Source organism: Lampetra fluviatilis, chromosome 19 (assembly GCF_964198595.1).
Source record: "Lampetra fluviatilis chromosome 19, kcLamFluv1.1, whole genome shotgun sequence".
Lineage (NCBI taxonomy): Eukaryota > Metazoa > Chordata > Hyperoartia > Petromyzontiformes > Petromyzontidae > Lampetra > Lampetra fluviatilis.
In genome coordinates, this window is record NC_136293.1 from 106,530 (window position 1) to 126,798 (window position 20,269).

Consider the following 20,269-nt stretch of genomic DNA (forward strand, 5'->3'; position numbering starts at 1 on the left):
GGCCATACCTCGCTCTTGTCGCACCATATCGACACCGGTGTGGCGGGACCGATTTGTATGCACCCGCATCGCATGAGCCCTGCAGAAAGGGAACACGTACGTGGCGCGGTGGACGACATGTTGGCGGCCGATATTATTTCGCCGTCCAACAGTCCTTGGGGCACGCCGGTGGTGTTGGTTAAAAAGGATGGCTGAACGAGGTTTTGTGTAGACTTCCGCCGATTGAATAAGATATCCGTAGCAGACTCCTTGCCACGGATGGACGACTCGTTGGTCGCTTTTTCGGGGGCAAATTTCTTCTCTACCCACAACCTGTCTTCTAGGTTTTAGCAGCTTCCCCTCGATGACGCGTCCAGACCGAAAACGGCGTTCCGCACGCCGCAGGGCCTCTGAGTTTAACCGCCTACCTATGGGCTTGAATGCAGCACCGGCGACGCCTGATGGAACTGGTGCTAACGGGGCTGCAGTGGGAAACGTGCCTCATATATTTGGACAATATCATTGTATTCAGTCGCACCTTCGAAGAACACTTCCAACGGCTGGAGACTGTCTTTCAGAGGATGCGGTCGGCCGACCTAAAATTTAAACCAAAGAAGTGCCACCTTTTGCAACGATCTGTCCGCTACCTTGGACACATCGTCAGCTCTGACGGTGTGTCCACGGACCCTCAGAAAACGTCTTGTGTCCGAGAGTGGCCCACGCCCACTTCAGTGGGCGACGTACGGCGGTTTATAGGGTTCGCATCCTACTATCGCCGATTTGTTAAGAATTTCGCGACGCTGGCTAAGCCGCTGCATGTTCTGACAGGGAAGAATCAGAGATTTAAATGGGGCCCGGAAGAGGAGTGCTCTTTTCAGTCTCTCCGGGATCGCCTGGCCACCACTCCGACACTCGACTACCCAGACTTTTCCCAGCCGTTCATCCTTGACACGGATGCTAGCGACATCGGCATAGGGTCCGTTTTGTCGCAACGGAAAGACGGGGTCGAGTGTGTGGTGGCATACGGCAGCAGGGTTCTGTCTCCTGCCGAGACGCTCTATTGCGTGACGCGACGGGAATTGCTGGCAATCGTACATTTTGTTCGCCAGTACCTGTATGGAAGGAAATTCCTCGTGTGCACTGACCATGCTGCCTTGCAATATTCATTGAAATTAGAACAACCGTCCGGTCAATTGGCTCGGTGGTTGGAATCGCTGCAGGTGAGTGAAAAACAAACCGATTGGGACTTGCACATACCGGGCGTCCTGGCGGCATACCACATGATCCCGCACGCGTCCACAGGATATTCGCCATTTTTCCTTATGTATGGCCGTGAAAATGTACCCTCAATTGATGTGCAACTTGGTGCAGCGGGGAAACAACCGTCCCTTTCCTTGCCTGACCACGTGCGGGACTCGCTTAAACAGGTTACGGAGGCGCGAGAGGCCGCCAGATGTGCGACGGCCCGTACGCAGGTATGGAACGAGAGGTGTGCGCGTCGATCGCAAACTCACATGCCTTGGTCGGTGGGCGATATGGTATGGCTCCATTGCCCTCAGGTGCCAGTGGGTACGTCCCCTAAACTGCACAGGCCTTGGCGGGGGCCTGTGAGGTTGGTGGACATTCGGAATCCCCAGAGTGTTCGCATCCAGTACGGCCAACGTCGTTGGTATGTTCACTCGCCGCGGCTCAAGCCCTATGTTGACCCACGTGCTGGCCCTTCATCCCCACTTGTTGACCTGCCGGGGTCTGGCGTGCCGAATGTGCCACTTGCCTCGCAAGATGGCTTTGGCGGCGAGGGGACACCCCGCGACGACCTCGGGGTTGGGTCCCCAGGGGAGAGGCGACCCTTCCGCCGCGAGGTTGGGTTCCTAGGGGACAGGTCACCCCTCCACCACAAGGTTGGGTCCCCGGGAAAAGGACGATCTTTCTGCCTCACGGACCCTCCATCTCCTGCTTCCGGTGTGCACAACCGGGGCATATTGCGCAGGGATGCCGGAGTGACGTTCAGCCCTCGACGTCCTCGACGTCCTTCTCGACATCCACCGGACATAATTTCACCTTCAACCAGCCCCTGGGGAGCCCCCATGGTGTTGGTTAAGAAGCAAGATGGCAGCTTGCGCTTTTGCATTGACTTCCATAGATTGAATAAGGTTTCGGTGGCAGATGTTTACCCGCTGCCACGTATGGACAATTCTCTGGACGTGTTGGCGGGCGCTCGTTTTTTTTCCACTCTGGACCTACTGTTGAGTTTTGGCAACTCCCCTTAGATGAAGCGTCCAAGCCCAAAACGACGTTCCGCACGCCCCAGGGACTGTTCCAGTTTAATTGCCTCCCTATATGATTACATTGAGCCCCGGCCACTTTCCAATGCCTTATGGAATCGGTGTTGTCTGGATTACAATGGGACTCTTGTTTCATTTATTTGGATGACATCATCGTCTTTGGCAGAATATTCGATGAGCATTTGCAGCGGTTGCGGATGGTGCTCTATAAGGTATGGGTGGCGAACCTTAAGTTAAACCTGCTGTGTCATTTTTTGCAGACTTCCATGCGGTATTTGGGTCATGTTTTCAGTGCGAAGGGTATCGCAACGGATCCTGATAAGACTACGTGTGTGCATGATTGGCCAACCCCTAAATTGGTAGGCGAGGTGCACAGTTTTGTAGGCTTTGCATCGTACTACCGGAGATTTGTTCCTCAGTTTGCGACGATTGCTATACCCTTGCATGCCTTGACAGGTAAGAATCAGAAATTTAAATGGGGCCAAGAGGATGAGGCCGCGTTCGCCGCGTTGCGCAATCACCTTTCCAACACGCCTTCTCTTGACTATCCAGACTTTTCCCTGCCGTTCATAATGGAGACGGACACTAGTGACATGGATATAGGAGCTGTCCTGTCCCAGGTTAAGAACGGGGTAGAAAGGGTAATTGCATACGGGAGCCGCGTCCTATCACCCGCGGAACAGCGGTATTGTGTCACTCGTAGATAATTGTTGGCTATGGTGTACTTTGTCCAACAGTATAGGCCATACCTTTATGGCAGAGAATTTGTGGTCCGCATAGATCACGCGGCCCTCCAGTTCTCCTTGAAAGTGGACCAGCCATCTGGCCAGCTCTCTCAGTGGTTAGAACTACTCCAAGAGTATTCCTTCTGCGTGGTTTACCGCTGGGGTGTGAGGCACTGGAATGCCGATGCGTTGTCGCGCTTGCCGTTAAATGACCCTTGTGCATGCTAGGCGGGTGCAGGCCGGTGTAGATTGCTTGGGGGCAGGTCAACTGGGGTTGTAACGGCCTCAGGTGACCCGCCGCTCGCCGTGGCGGACCCACATCAGGACGACATGCTAGGCGTCACGCGGGCAGAATGGGGTAAGTTGCAGATGGAGGATGTCTCCCTCTTGAACTTACGAGGCCGCGTGGACCTTGATCAGAAGAAACCCAGCCGTAAGTGGATCTCGCAGGTTTGTCATCCGAGAAGGGTTCCTTATAGGGTGGCATGAGGTTTCGGGCAGATTATGTATCGTAGTCCCCACAGGCCTGCGAGGTAGGTTGACACGGGCAGTGCACGTTGACAAGCTGATGCACCTTGGGCACCGGAAAACCTTGCTTACGGTGCAAAGAGATTTTTATTGGCCGGGAATGTCTAATGATATCTTCCATTTCATTAAAAGTTGCACTGATTGTGCGTGTCGCAAGCAACCGGCGAAAAAATCTCAACCCCCTTTACAATCTATCACGGTGTCCCGCATTAACAAATTGGTCGCGCTAGATATTCTGGGGCCCTTTCCAACAACGCAAAAGGAAAATAAATTTGTCCTTGTTGGGGTTGAGTATTTTTCTTGGAGGCCAATGGCCTGGCCGTTGCCCGACCAAATAGCCGCATCCATAGCCGGGGGGGGGGGGTGATGTAGGGACAGTGCGAAAAGAGAGAGAGGGTGCGTGGGTGGAGGGATAATTACAGGAGGGAACCATGGGGGGATGTTTGGGATTGGCGGAGACAGTTCGGGAAAGAAGGCGTGGCCAGGGGCGCGGCGAGGCCACTCTGGGGAGAATATAGTTAGTGGATACTACTATAGAGTCAATAGATACGACTATAGATTCCGTAGATACTACTATAGTCATTAGATACTACTGTAAAGTCAGTATTTATACTATAGAGTTTGTTGATACTACGGTAGTGGGTTCCACGAAGACAGACACTTCTAACTTGGAGGCAACACGTTTATTACACACCCCAACAGGGTAACTACATAACTATATACACTCTTGACGGGATAACTATATTATCGGACCAGGTCAGCTAACATGCTGCCTGGTCCACAATGTCGTGCCGAAGACCGTAGCACGACGGGTTGATCCCAGAGAACAGCCCCGCTCAGCTCACAGGACCCCCTTCTTATCCCCTGAGCATGGCCTTGCTCCGCACTCGGCCACGCCCCCTTTGGGATCTTCCTTCTGGCCCGTGTCCTTACTACTCACTTTATTGTATGTGTAGTGACTGTGATTTTCACTGTGTGGTGCCAGGCTTACGAAGCCACGGCGGATGTGTTGGCATTATGTGTAGCCCGCTTACTGGGTGTAGTACCAGCCCTAGCGAGGCTTGGGGGAGCGCTGGTCAGCGCAAAGGCACCACGTACAGTGTGCGGTGCGGGCTCCCGGTGAGGGAGCAAAAGGGAGTGTCAGCCAGCCAGGGTTACATTGGGGAGCCTTCGGGAAAGAGCTCAAAAGATCAGAAGGTGGGCGGGGCGAGGGGCAGAGCCAGCCCCAGCCCAGGCCGATATAACGAGGGCCCCGTGAGGGATTCGGGGTTCTTCGCGTTGCCGGTGATGAAGATCCACGTCGGGTAAAAGAAGCCTCTAGCCACGCGGTCCGGGACCCAGCTTGTGGTCCGGGCCAGGATAGCGAACCGTGTCTAGTTCTGCCATAGCATGGCTATATGATCATTCAAACACCCAAGTGTAGGTTGTGTTATGTTATGTTGATTTATCTAATAGTGTTGCTCCCAAGACAACATCTGCGACTCAGTTGGACTCACTACGTATGTAGGGTGTGTAGGTATATATGCCTACGCAGGGGTCAAAATATTTTTTGGGGGGGGGTCGACAATTTTCATCTTTTAGATCAACAATTTACTCCCACTTTCTACAACTTTTTGGACTTCTGCATGCCTCTTATAATTGTATTGATGGACAAATGGGCAAACGGCATACCAGGCTTTCACAATAACTTAGTATTTGTGTATGTGTAATAAAGGACTTCGCCACTGCACTGCTTGGTCTCCGTCAGTCTTTATTCGGGTTAACACCCGCACCCCGCTGGTCCCAACACCGGACCAGCAGCTCCTCGCGACGCACCCCGCACACGCTCCTCCGTCAGTCTTTCCAGCTCCCCCGCTCCGCACACCGCTGGCCGACGGTGTGCTGAAGCCCTGCGGCCACGTGGCTAATGGCGCAGATTCCCTCCGGCCACCCAACGTGGTCCCGCTTCTTCACTCCAACAACTGACCCGGAGCCCTTCCGGGCTCTCACCTATATCCCCTTCACCACGTGACCCTGTCTCCTCCCCCACACCACGTGCTTCTGAACCTTCCAGATCTCGCCTCTCCCTCGTGCCCTGCTGGCTCCGCCCCTAGGTTCCGCCCCCACTCACCTCGCTTCCAATTGGACCCAAGGTGAGCGGGGACCTTCACATACGCCCCCATACTGGCTCCGCCCCCCAATACACCGGCCCATGTGATTGGCCCAAAGGCCAGCAGCGAACCCCGATTGCGCTCGCATTACATATGGATATGTTATTTTTTAAGACAAGTTTTGAAATATATTTTTCTCCGGGCAACGCTGGGTACTTCCCTCTCGTGGACAATAAATCTGGATACCTGAGTTTGAATAAGTACACTGCAGGGCTATTCAAATGTTTATTAAAATACAGTTGAGTTATAGGTGACTGGGTGGCTTAAAGTTTAGAGTGCAGAGCTGGCACTGCTGAGATGATACCAGACAGAAAAAGAGTGTGGCCAGACATGGTTTATTTATCCAAATGAGAACTCGAAAATATCATTTTAAACAATTCCCAGGAGCATCATTAGACCTCCTTTGCCAGTACCAAAATATAATAAGGTTTTTCCCCTTTTTTCTGGCAACAAAACTGAAACCTTTTATTATATTTTGGTACTGGCAAAGGAGGTCTAATGATGTAGATGCTTACCCTGAGCCCTCATTACTTTGATAGTGCATTGTCTTTGAGCTGTACGCCTTTTGGCGTCCTCTGGTCTAGCACCGATTGTAAAAAGGTTTCAGTTTTGTTGCCAGAAAACAGGGGAAAAACCTTTTTATTAAATTCCCAGGAGATCGAGGTGACAGTTTATCAGGGATACTTATTTACAATTTTGGGGGTAATTTTGAAATGTGTAACTTGTGCTATGATATAAACAGAGAAACAACATACACAGGATGTAAACTTCACCAAGAACATGATCTCAACAGCAAATTTGCCAAGCACTGGTCATACAACTCACCTGTTGGATCTTTCTCTCTCTCCTCTTGCCTTGCAGCTTCTTTTGGGTCTCGTCAGCATCCCTGCCCAAACACGATTCACTCTTTTGTCTTCACAAGAGAACGCTCAGCAAATGGGCAGATGCTCTGTTTATCACTTAATCTGACCTTTCTCACTGTGATTTACTATTCAAATTAGCATGAAGTTGGTACTCATCTCACATTTAGAGCCCTGAGCCAGCAGTGTATTTTCTCCACATTTCTATGGTGGGGGACAGTCTATCCATAGGATAACCACTGTTGACTTCCCCAGAAAGTGGTGTTTATTTTGCCCACCCTGAGGTGCTCACCGGTGAGCCACCTGACCTTACTGAAAACAACTAAATAAGCAAGCAGACAATATGCCTCCTTCACATATCTGTCTCTCAACATAAAAAAAGTTAAATATTTTTTTACAAATCCTATCGGCCATACGGCCTTCTGGGAATTAATTGTCTGCAGCGTTGGTTCAACACAAGGTAAACACTCGACCAGTTTCAACAATCCATGTCTCATCAACGGTCAGGCTTGCTTAAACCAATGCTGCTCAACTGCCAGATACTGTAGATGTTTATTGGCCAAGATCCTCTCCATTAGGCCCTGTTATTGAAAAATATCAGCAGGCAGTATTCAAGTTGAATTTGCTCAACCAGGTGAGAATGTTCTTCTTCTCGGCCTTCCTGCCTACACCTTCACTCTTCTCCAATGACAGATACAAAATGCCTTAGCCTGGACCAGTTTTAACCTAACCCACAATTCCCACACTTCTGCTCTACTTTCCCAATGCCACTGGCCGCCTGCCTACTATCACTGTCTGTTTTCATTTCTCACTCTAGTCTATAAACCCCTTCATGGTCTTGTCCCACCTTATCTTGCTTTTCTCATCTCTTACTACTGTAGTGACTTATATGGAGTCACAATGGTGTTTAGCACCAACTACTGTAACAAGAGTGGAATTGTACGTATTGAGCCTCTCTCTGGCACCAGAGTGGATGTGGCATGGAAGTGGGCCCTAGGGGGCATAGTTCTGGTGAGGGTCGGAGAGAGAACAAGTGAGAACATAATACTCTGTGTGAACCCGAGAGGGCACGTGACGGGGGCAGGGTAGCAAGAGGGCTCGAGGGACACGTGATATGGCCCAGAGCCTTCTAGTAGGATCTAGAAGGGGGCGTGGCCGAGGGCGGAGCGAGGCCACGCTCGGGTGCATAAAAGGGAAGTCCCGAGAGCGATCGAGGCTCTCTGTTGGAATGGAACCCGTCGGTGCTACGTCTCTTCGATCCTCGGTCTTCGATGTTACGCTCCACATCGTGGGTCAGGCAGTGTGATACTGACTGACCCGGTAATGTAGTTACCCCGTTGTGGTCTAGTTAACTGTGTAGTTATCACCTAAATGTAAAACCAGTGTACGTTATATAGTTACCCTGTTGGGGTGTTGTAATAAATGTGTTGCCTCCAAGAAAAAGTGTGTGTGTTCAACACTATACTACTGTTCCATCCCATCCTCTACAATAGGATGTGTAAAAAATACTACTCTACTCAATGACTAGTGTAATAGTGTCATGCGCCCACATGGGCGTATGACGCCATTGCCTTGGCCGAAGTGGAATGAACACCAAGTTTTGGGCAAACCTCTGATCAAATTGCTGATTTTCTATACAGCGAGTCCCTGCTAGCAATACAAATTTACACTTGAATTTTGCTCAAATTGGATCATCTTTACACGAGTTATCGTGACCCAATTTTACAGTCGGATAGACAGAGCTAATGCATGAACGCATTCAACATTAGTTGGAAAGCGGTATTAATAAGAGAATGTGCAAGAAGAGGACTGGTGAGCGCCTCACTAACGTCGAGAACTGCAGCAGGACGCAGCATGGAGTGTCATCCTTGAGTTGGTCGGGGAGGGTGGAGGTTCCTGCATGAGGCCACACGAACGCGGCACTCTTCTCCACGCGCAAAACCGCTGATGGAGAAGCCACCTTCTGCCGCAGCCTCTTCATTGCCTTCACAATGGCCTCCTCGATGCTGTCATCTGCAACAAGTAAGCGGGTCCTTGTGAGAACACCACGATGCCACACTGCAATGACAACTGCTGAGGTGTCTGTCAGACTTCGAGGAAAATTAGAATGCAGGCGGTTCCCCGCATTAACGTAACAATGCATTCTTGGAAACCCTATCGTCGTAAACCGGATCATATTTTCCCCATAAACAGTAAAAAACAGTAGCAACATTACTTGCCAATGTGTTTTTCCCATTTATTAGCTCTATTTAATGGGGTTTAATAGGTAAAAAGCCACAAAAACACTTTAGAATAAAACCAAAGTTCCACACCAAGTCACATCCCAAACCAGACTACCTCTGCTCAAATGTTTGGAGTCGTGTCGGAAGATGCGTTGTAAATCGGAGACTGCCTGTATATTTAAATGCAATATTTTTTGGTATTATTATTACACTTGTTTATCCAGAAAAGTTTTGCCGAGTCTCAAGACCCTTCTTCAGGGAGGGTCCTGTCAGTTTTCGTAGAAGAGGGTAATATTCTATATCCATGGCCATCCATAGAGGGGGTGCGGGGCCCGGGTAAATCACACCGTGTGGGCCCCCCGTTGACTTCAAACTAAACCGGAAGCATTACATCTGACACTGTGATGGGGCCAAGTGAGGAGGCCCCCAATGCGTGGGGCGCCACGATGGCAAAATATTAACTACATCGCCTGGTATACAGGTCGTGGGTTCGATGCCAAACCTGACGCCTGCATATTTGGAGTTTGCGGAGTATCTCTCTTTGTGGTCACGTGAATTTTTCTCTGGGTCCTCTGGTTTTCCCCTCCACATTTAGAAACATGCGTTTTAGAGTAATTGGCTGCTATAAATTTCCACGTGATAAGCCACTTTGTTGAGCTATCATTGGTGGCCAGGTCGCTTCTGAAAAACCTTTTTTCGCAGTCTGATATTTCTCGTCTTACTACAAAACCGGTCAAAAGTCACCTCGCTGCTCAAGAAACCGGGCATCCATCCAGACAACCTTGGAAATATATCGACCCACAACAAACCTATACGTCCTCTGATCACAATCTCCGATATCTCCTAAACTTTTGCTTGCACATTAGTTGGATCTCGCCTCAATTATTACACCTCCGTCCTTTTCCGATCTTCATCGAGTAACCTCATGAAACTCCAACGGTCGCAAAACAATCTCACCCGCGTCGTGCTTCGCTAGATTCCTTCACCTCTACCCCACTGGCTTCCCATCATCGCCAGTAGGGTCGGAGAAAAGATACCACCTCCAAAGACCCCACGTATAGCCTTAACAGACTGTTTGGGCAAGTGCTGTTATCGAGCACCTATGAAGGCCGATACGGCACACGAGAGGGTGGGTGGCCAACGCCACGCCCGGCCGCTTTTGTCTCCCCAGTGGCGATGTTTACACATCGCACCAGGTAGAGTACTCATTTGAGGCTGAGTCGACCTAGAGGAGGCCCAGGACCGGTTCAGATAATTGTCACTGGTTGTGGCCGTGAGCCGAGAATCGAACTTGGGTCATCGGGTTCATAGCGCAGCACGCTAACCGTTGCGCCACCGATCTCGGTCGTTCCCCGCATCTCTCTCCTCTACCAGTCGCCCTGCACAACGCCTCACAACCGCCTCTCTATGCCAAGCACCTGGACTGTCACGGCCAGGTGCCGTAACACAAATTCATCATGATGTCTTTTGATTAAAACGCAAATGATTCTCGCGATTAACTGGTAATAAAAGTCACCAGGGTAGTAACCATCAGAATTACCTTTAGTGTCACGGAACACGATATCCAGGTCCAGGCTGCCTCTCAGTCGAAACAAGATGTCACTGCCGTCCAGCACCACCTACGGAAGCACAGTTACCTAGTGCTGCATACAGTACTGTATATGTGTGTGTTGGCACAGTAGGGGACACAGGTGGTGCATCTGCCAGTCATCTCAGTGAACCCATGGCACCTGGGTCTGCCCCGTGACCTGTCAGAGAGCCTTGGACACTTCACGTGGCCTCAAAGTGCACCTGGCCTGGAACAGGCACCGTGGTGATGTCACCATCACTTAGTGGCGAATGGCGGGTATTGGTGTGTGTGTAGGGCCATTAGGTTGACTCGGCCTCAAATTGAGTACCTGGTGCGGTGTAGTAAATATCGCTATTGGGGAGACAAAGGCGGCTGGGCGTGGTGCTTGCCACCCACACCCTCGTGCCGGCCTTAGATGCGACTCGCGAACAGCACTTGCCCCAAGTCTCTTACGAGCTACACACGGGGGGGGGATCTTTGTCTCGGTTGACGGTACGAACTCAGCAGCACGCCCTGGTCATCACTGCAAGGTGTATTCACCAGAACATACCACGCGCCGTCGACTGCGCAGTGGACGTTATGTACGAGGGCAGGCCAAATTCTGCTCGTTCAATGACCCCGGTCGGGATGGCGCGCAAAGCCATCACGAGCGGGCCGCTCGCAGGCTGCGTGCCAAGTCGCGTGTGCCTCACGGGAACAGCTGCCATCTCTGGATGCTCTTTATACTGTTCGACACATTGGAGGCTTTAGTGAACAATATTAGCCATAACAGAGGCTTTTTTGGGGGTTAGAGCGCATACATATAAATGTGTCGTTAAACCCGCCACCACCAATTAGCAAGCAGGTTTGTCACGTCAGAGTAAACGTTTACAACTCTCCAACACCGGTGTGCTGAACTCGTAACTAATTGGCATGTTTGTTTACGTGACAAACCTTGCTAATTGGCTGTTTTGTCGGGTGGTGACGGGTTTAACACATTTAGATTTACGCGATCTCACCCAAAAACGATTATGGCCCTTAAACTATCGTCAAGGATTGAGGTTATACCGTCGCTGGGTTGGGTCACCAAGTCGGCTTGTGTGTGTCTCAAGCGCTGCGAACTACACAAGGCACAGCCCGTCTCGAATGTCAATACCACCGCAATCTCAAAAGCCTCGTGTTTAAATGAACATACCTGTCAACCCTTAGTCAGTGCCTACCTTATTACAGACCAATTCAGACCTTATTGGTCACCCCGTGCCCTTTCAATCTCAACGATCAACTAACAAAGTTCCATCACAAATAGACACGAAACATTGTGCCCGCCGTATGGACCCGACTACGGGATGGTCTGACAGGTTTGCACGAGACACTAGAGAGAGGCCTTTGCAGACACTGACTGGAGGACGGAGCAGAGGCAGGAGGAGGAGGGAGCCGTAATCACCATGGCGGCTGCTGCTGCTGCTGCCGCCCCCCTTCGCTGGCGGACGGAGGCCGCGTCAGCGTCTCGGTGTCTCTCGCGGGGTGAGGAAGGATTCGATTCGGCCGCGATTCGCCACCACCGCAAGTCGCCCACACAGTAGCACGGAGCTTCACTCGCTCGTCAGCGACGATTCGCTACATCACCGAGATTATTAAAAATCGATTCAATTGATGGACTGAGAGCTGCAGCCACACTCGGGTCGCGTGTCGAATCGATAGTCGCCACCGTGGATCGCTGTGCGTGGAGACGTCATCGCGTATCGCTACGTGATTACGTCACCGCAAATTCGCTGTGCGTAATGACATCACCACATATCGCCCTCCCGTCATTGCGTATTGCTACGTGATTACGTCACCGCAAATTTGCTGTGCGTGATGACATCACCACGTATCGCCCACCCGTCATTGCGTTCAGATACGTGATTACGTCACCGTGGGTTCGACATCACGGCTCGGGGCCTGGATCCGCGTGAGGGAGGAGAGTCGAGCTCCGCGCTCCGTGGGAACTGAGGTCGAGGTTGCGGAGCGAGCGGCTACAGCAACAGCAGCGGCTACAGCAGCAGCGCGCGATGGCGGCGTCATTGGCAGCCGCTCTGCTCCTGCGCGGGACGAGCGCCGCCGCGAGGCCGCTTCTGGGCCCCGTCCTGGAGGGGAGAGCCGCGTTCAAGGTGACGGGGACAAGGCCCCGGGCCTGTGTCTCTCCTGACCTCCCCATACTCCTGACTCTCTACTGACTCTCCTGTGACTCTTTACTGACTCTCTACTGACCTGTGACTCTCTACTGACTCTCCTGTGACTCTCTACTAACTCTCTACTGACTCTCCTGTGACTCTCTATTGACTCTCTACTGACCTGTGACTCTACTGACTCCTGTGACTCTCTACTGACTCTCTACTGACCTGTGACTCTCTACTGACTCTCTACTGACTCTCCTGTGACTCTCTACTGACTCTCTACTGACCTGTGACTCTCTACTGATTCTCTACTGACTCTCCTGTGACTCTCTACTGACTCTCTACTGACCTGTGACTCTCTACTGACTCTCCTGTGACTCTCTACTACCTCTCTACTGACTCTCCTGTGACTCTCTACTGACTCTCTACTGACCTGTAACTCTCTACTGACTCTCCTGACCAGTGACTCTCTACTGACTCTACTGACCTGTGACTCTCTACTGACTCTCTACTGACCTGTAACTCTCTACTGACTCTCCTGTGACTCTCTACTGACTCTCTACTGACTCTCCTGTGACTCTCTGCTGACTCTCCTGACCTGTGACTCTACTGACTCTACTGACCTGTGACTCTCTACTGACTCTCCTGACCTGTGACTCTCTACTGATTCTCCTGACCAGTGACTCTCTACTGACTCTACTGACCTGTGACTCTCTGCTGACTCTCTACTGACCTGTGGCTCTACTGACTCTCCTGTGACTCTCTACTGACTCTCTACTGACCTATGACTCTCTACTGACTCTCTACTGGCCTATGACTCTCTACTAACTTTCTCCTGACCTATGACTCTCTACTGACTCTCTCCTGACCTGTGACTCTCTACTGACTCTTCTGACCTGTGACTCTCTACTGACTCTCTACGGACTCTCCTGTGACTCTCTACTGACTCTCTACTGACCAGTGACTCTCTACTGACCTGTGACTCTCGACTGACTCTCTCCTGACCTGTGACCCTCTACTAACTCTCTACTGACCTGTGACTTTCTACTGACCTGTGACTCTCTACTGACTCTACTGACCTGTGACTCTACTGACTCTACTGACCTTTGACTCTCTACTGACCTATGACTCTCTACTAACTCTCTACTGACTCTCCTGACCTGAGACTCTCTACTGACTCTCCTGACCAGTGACTCTCTACTGACTCTCTACTGACCTGTGACTCTTTACTGACTCTCTACTGACCTGTGACTCTCTACTGACTCTCTCCTGACCTGTGACTCTCTACTAACTCTCTACTGACCAGTGACTCTCTAATGACCTGTGACTCTACTGACTACTGACCTTTGACTCTCTACTGACCTATGACTCTACTAACTCTCTACTGACTCTCTACTGACCTGTGACTCTTTACTGACTCTCTACTGACCTGTGACTCTACTGGCTCTCTCCTGACCTGTGACTCTCTACTAACTCTCTACTGACCAGTGACTTTCTACTGACCTGTGACTCTCTTCTGACTCTACTGACCTGTGACTCTACTGACTCTCCTGACCTGTGACTCTCTTCTGACTCTACTGACCAGTGACTCTCTACTGACTCTCCTGACCTGTGACTCTCTACTGACTCTCCTGACCTGTGACTCTCTACTGACTCTCTACTGACCAGTGACTCTCTACTGACTCTCTACTGACCAGTGACTCTCTACTGACTCTCTACTGACCAGTGACTCTCTACTGACTCTCCTGACCTGTGACTCTCTACTGACTCTCCTGACCTGTGACTCTCCACTAACTCTCTACTGACCTGTGACTCTCTACTGACCTGTGACTCTCTACTGACTCCTCTGACCTGTGACTTTCTACTGACTCTACTGACCTTTGACTCTCTACTGACCTGTGACTCTTTACTGACTCTCTACTGACCTGTGACTCTCTACTGCCTCTCTCCTGACCTGTGACTCTCTACTAACTCTCTACTGACCAGTGACTCTCTACTGACCTGTGACTCTCTTCTGACTCTACTGACCTGTGACTCTACTGACTCTCCTGACCTGTGACTCTCTTCTGACTCTACTGACCAGTGACTCTCTACTGACTCTCCTGACCTGTGACTCTCTACTGACTCTCCTGACCTGTGACTCTCTACTGACTCTCTGACCAGTGACTCTCTACTGACTCTCTACTGACCAGTGACTCTCTACTGACTCTCTACTGACCAGTGACTCTCTACTGACTCTCCTGACCTGTGACTCTCTACTGACTCTCCTGACCTGTGACTCTCTACTGACCAGTGACTCTCTACTGACTCTCTCCTGACCTGTGACTCTCCACTAACTCTCTACTGACCTGTGACTCTCTACTGACCTGTGACTCTCTACTGACTCTACTGACCTGTGACTTTCTACTGACTCTACTGACCTTTGACTCTCTACTGACCTGTGACTCTCTACTAACTCTCTACTGACTCTCCTGACCTGTGACCCTCTACTGACTCTCCTGACCAGTGACTCTCTACTGACTCTCTACTGACCAGTGACTCTCTACTGACTCTACTGACCTGTGACTCTTTACTGACTCTCTACTGACCTGTGACTCTCTACTGACTCTCTCCTGACCTGTGACTCTCTACTGACCAGTGACTCTCTACTGACCTGTGACTCTCTACTGACTCTACTGACCTTAGATTCTCTACTGACCTGTGACTCTCTTCTGACTCTACTCACCTGTGACTCTACTGACTCTCCTGACCTGTGACTCTCTACTAACTCTCTACTGACCTGTGACTCTCTACTTACTCTACTGATCTTTGACTCTCTACTGACCTGTGACTCTACTGACTCTCCTGACCTGTGACTCTCTACTAACTCTACTGACCTGTGGCTCTCTCCTGACTTGTGACTCTCTACTAACTCTCTACTGACCTGTGACTCTCTACTGACCTGTGACTCTCTACTGACCAGTGACTCTCTACTGACTCTACTGACCTGTGACTCTCTACTGACTCTCTACTGGCCTATGACTCTCTACTAACTTTCTCCTGACCTATGACTCTCTACTGACTCTCTCCTGACTTGTGACTCTCTACTGACTCTTCTGACCTGTGACTCTCTACTGACTCTCTACGGACTCTCCTGTGACTCTCTACTGACTCTCTACTGACCAGTGACTCTCTACTGACCTGTGACTCTCGACTGACTCTCTCCTGACCTGTGACCCTCTACTAACTCTCTATTGACCTGTGACTCTCTACTGACTCTACTGACCTGTGACTCTACTGACTCTACTGACCTTTGACTCTCTACTGACCTATGACTCTCTACTAACTCTCTACTGACTCTCCTGACCTGAGACTCTCTACTGACTCTCCTGACCAGTGACTCTCTACTGACTCTCTACTGACCTGTGACTCTTTACTGACTCTCTACTGACCTGTGACTCTCTACTGACTCTCTCCTGAACTGTGACTCTCTACTAACTCTCTACTGACCAGTGACTCTCTACTGACCTGTGACTCTACTGACTCTACTGACCTTTGACTCTCTACTGACCAGAGGTGGGACAAAGTCATTGTTATGCAAGTCCAAGTCGAGTCGCAAGTCATCAAATTCATGACTCGAGTCTGACTCGAGTCCAAGTCACATGACTCGAGTCCACATCTCATAGGTGGGACAAAGTCATTGTTATGCAAGTCCAAGTCGAGTCGCAAGTCATCAAATTCATGACTCGAGTCTGACTCGAGTCCAAGTCACATGACTCGAGTCCACACCTCTGCTACTGACCTATGACTCTCTACTAACTCTCTACTGACTCTCTACTGACCTGTGACTCTTTACTGACTCTCTACTGACCTGTGACTCTCTACTGGCTCTTTCCTGACCTGTGACTCTCTACTAACTCTCTACTGACCAGTGACTCTCTACTGACCTGTGACTCTCTTCTGACTCTACTGACCTGTGACTCTACTGACTCTCCTGACCTGTGACTCTCTTCTGACTCTACTGACCAGTGACTCTCTACTGACTCTCCTGACCTGTGACTCTCTACTGACTCTCCTGACCTGTGACTCTCTACTGACTCTCTACTGACCAGTGACTCTCTACTGACTCTCTACTGACCAGTGACTCTCTACTGACTCTCTACTGACCAGTGACTCTCTACTGACTCTCCTGACCTGTGACTCTCTACTGACTCTCCTGACCTGTGACTCTCTACTGACCAGTGACTCTCTACTGACTCTCTCCTGACCTGTGACTCTCCACTAACTCTCTACTGACCTGTGACTCTACTGACCTGTGACTCTCTACTGACTCTACTGACCTGTGACTTTCTACTGACTCTACTGACCTTTGACTCTCTACTGACCTGTGACTCTCTACTAACTCTCTACTGACTCTCCTGACCTGTGACTCTCTACTGACTTTCCTGACCAGTGACTCTCTACTGACTCTCTACTGACCAGTGACTCTCTACTGACTCTACTGACCTGTGACTCTTTACTGACTCTCTACTGACCTGTGACTCTCTACTGACTCTCTCCTGACCTGTGACTCTCTACTGACCAGTGACTCTCTACTGACCTGTGACTCTCTACTGACTCTACTGACCTTAGATTCTCTACTGACCTGTGACTCTCTTCTGACTCTACTCACCTGTGACTCTACTGACTCTCCTGACCTGTGACTCTCTACTAACTCTCTACTGACCTGTGACTCTCTACTTACTCTACTGACCTTTGACTCTCTACTGACCTGTGACTCTACTGACTCTCCTGACCTGTGACTCTCTTCTACTCTACTGACCTGTGGCTCTCTCCTGACTTGTGACTCTCTACTAACTCTCTACTGACCTGTGACTCTCTACTGACCTGTGACTCTCTACTGACCAGTGACTCTCTACTGACTCTACTGACCTGTGACTCTCTACTGACTCTCTACTGACATGTGACTCTCTACTTACTCTACTGACCTTTGACTCTCTACTGACCTGTGACTCTACTGACTCTCCTGACCTGTGACTCTCTACTAACTCTCTACTGACCTGTGACTCTCTACTGACCTGTGACTCTACTGACCAGTGACTCTCTACTGACTCTACTGACCTGTGACTCTCTACTGACCTGTGACTCTCTACTGACCTGTGACTCTACTGACCAGTGACTCTCTACTGACTCTCCTGACCTGTGACTCTCTACTGACTCTTCTGACCTGTGACTCTCTACTGACTCTCTACTGACTCTCCTGTGACTCTCTACTGACTCTCTACTGACCAGTGACTCTCTACTGACCTGTGACTCTACTGACTCTACTGACCTGTGACTCTACTGACTCTACTGACCTTTGACTCTCTACTGACCTATGACTCTCTACTAACTCTCTACTGACTCTCCTGACCTGTGACTCTCTACTGACTCTCCTGACCTGTGACTCTACTGACTCTACTGACCTTTGACTCTCTACTGACCTATGACTCTCTACTAACTCTCTACTGACTCTCCTGACCCGTGACTCTCTACTGACTCTCCTGACCTGTGACTCTCTACTGACTCTCCTGACCTGTGACTCTCTACTGACCAGTGACTCTCTACTGACTCTATCCTGACTTGTGACTCTCTACTGACTCTCTACTGACCTGTGACTCTCTACTGACTCTCTACTGACCTGTGACTTTCTACTGACCTGTGACTCTCTACTGACTCTCCTGACATGTGACTTTCTACTGACCTGTGACTTTCTACTGACCTGTGACTCTCCACTGACTTGTGACTCTCTACTAACCTGTGACTCTCTACTGCCTCTCCTGACCTGTCACTCTCTACTAACTCTCTACTGACCTGTGACTCTCTACTTACTCTACTGACCTTTGACTCTCTACTGACCTGTGACTCTCTACTTACCAGTGACTCTCTACTGACTCTACTGACCTGTGACTCTCTACTGACTCTCCTGACCAGTGACTCTCTACTGACTCTCTCCTGACCTTTGACTCTCTACTGACCTGTGACTCTACTGACTCTCCTGACCTGTGACTCTCTACTAACTCTCTTCTGACCTGTGACTCTCTACTGACTCTCCTGACCTGTGACTCTCTATTGACTCTCTACTGACCAGTGACTCTACTGACTCTCTACTGACCAGTGACTCTCTACTGACTCTCTACTGACCAGTGACTCTCTACTGACTACTGACCTGTGACTCTCAACTGACTCTCTTGACCTGTGACTCTCTACTGACTCTCCTGACCTGTGACTCTCTACTGACCAGTGACTTTCTACTGACCTGTGACTCTCTACTGACTTGTGACTCTCTACTAACCTGTGACTCTCTACTGCCTCTCCTGACCTGTCACTCTCTACTGACTCTCTACTGACCAGTGACTCTCTACTGACCTGTGACTCTCTACTCACTCTACTGACCTTTGACTCTCTACTGACCTGTGACTCTCTTCTGACTCTACTGACCTGTGACTCTACTGACTCTCCTGACCTGTGACTCTCTACTGACTCTCTCCTGACCTGTGACTCTCTACTGACCTGTGACTGTACTGACCTGTGACTCTCTTCTGACTCTACTGACCTGTGACTCTACTGACTCTCCTGACCTGTGACTCTCTACTGACTCTCCTGACCAGTGACTCTCTACTAACTCTCCTGACCTGTGACTCTCTACTGACCTGTGACTCTACTGACTCTCCTGACCATTGACTCTCTACTAACTTTCCTGACCAGTGACTCTCTACTGACCTGTGACTCTCTACTAACTCTCCTGACCTGTGACTCTCTACTGACCTGTGACTCTCTACTGACTCTCCTGCCCTGTGACTCTCTACTGACTCTCTACTGCCCTGTGACTTTCTACTGACTCTCCTGACCTCTGACTCTCTACTGACTCTCTATTGACCTGTGACTTTCTGCTGACTCTCCTGACCTGTGACTCTCTACTGACTCTCTATTGACCTGTGACTCTCTACTGACTCTCTCCTGACATGTGACTCTCTACTGACTCTCTCCTGACATGTGACTCTCTACTGACTCTCCTGACCTGTGACTCTCTACTGACTCTCTCCTGACCTGTGACTCTCTACTGACTCTCTACTGACCTGTGACTTTCTACTGACTCTCCTGACCTGTGACTCTCTACTGACTTTCTCCTGACCTGTGACTCTCTACTGACTACTAACCTGTGACTCTCTACTGACTATCTACTGCCCAGTGACTCTCTACTGACTCTCTACTGACCTGTGACTCTCTACTGACTCTCTACTGACCTGTGACTCTCTACTGACTTTCTCCTGACCTGTGACTCTACTTACTCTACTGACCTGTGACTCTCTACTGACTCTCTACTGCCCAGTGACTCTCTACTGACTCTCTACTGACCTGTGACTCTCTACTGACTCTCTACTGACCTGTGATTCGCTACTGGCTCTCCATGCCTGTGACTCTCTACTGACTCTCTACTGACTTGTGACTCTCTACTGACTCTCTACTGACCAGTGACTCTCTACTGACTCTCTACTGACCTGTGACTCTCTACTAACCCGTGACTCTCTACTGACTCTCCTGACCTGTAACTCTCTACTGACTCTCTACTGACCAGTGACTCTCTACGGACCTGTGACTCTCTATTGTCCTGTGACTCTCTACTGACCTGTGACTCTCTACTGACCTTTGACTTTCTACGGACTCTCTACTGACCTATGACTCTCTACTGACTCTACTGACCAGTGACTCTCTACTGACCTGTGACTCTCTACTGACCTGTGACTCTCTACTGGCTCTCCTGACCTGTGACTCTATACTGGCTCTCCTGACCTG

The 20,269-nt window shown here is 50.2% G+C and overlaps 2 protein-coding genes across 6 annotated transcripts in view; one reads left to right on the forward strand and one right to left on the reverse strand.

The window, feature by feature from the left end:
- Positions 1-11,873, reverse strand: part of UFSP2 (UFM1 specific peptidase 2) — a 38,063-nt gene extending 26,190 nt beyond the window's left edge. Inside the window, exons 1-4 of one of the 5 annotated variants that reach the window (XR_013637755.1) lie at positions 11,743-11,872; positions 10,290-10,368; positions 8,357-8,540; positions 6,493-6,553 (exon numbers count right to left, since the gene is read on the reverse strand). Coding sequence is in view for 4 of the 5 variants with exons in the window: in XM_078864777.1 (XP_078720903.1) it covers positions 6,493-6,553; positions 8,357-8,540; positions 10,290-10,368; positions 11,743-11,745 (327 nt within the window). In the remaining variant the exon portion in view is untranslated. The other 4 variants (XM_078864777.1, XM_078864776.1, XM_078864780.1 and 1 more) reach the window with 4 other exon arrangements.
- A 326-nt stretch (positions 11,874-12,199) lies between these two features.
- NDUFA10 (NADH:ubiquinone oxidoreductase subunit A10) overlaps positions 12,200-20,269 on the forward strand; it is a 66,774-nt gene continuing 58,704 nt past the window's right edge. Inside the window, exon 1 of the mRNA XM_078864774.1 lies at positions 12,200-12,448. Coding sequence (XP_078720900.1) covers positions 12,350-12,448 — 99 coding nt within the window. The 5' untranslated portion in view covers positions 12,200-12,349. The remainder of the gene's footprint in view (positions 12,449-20,269) is intronic.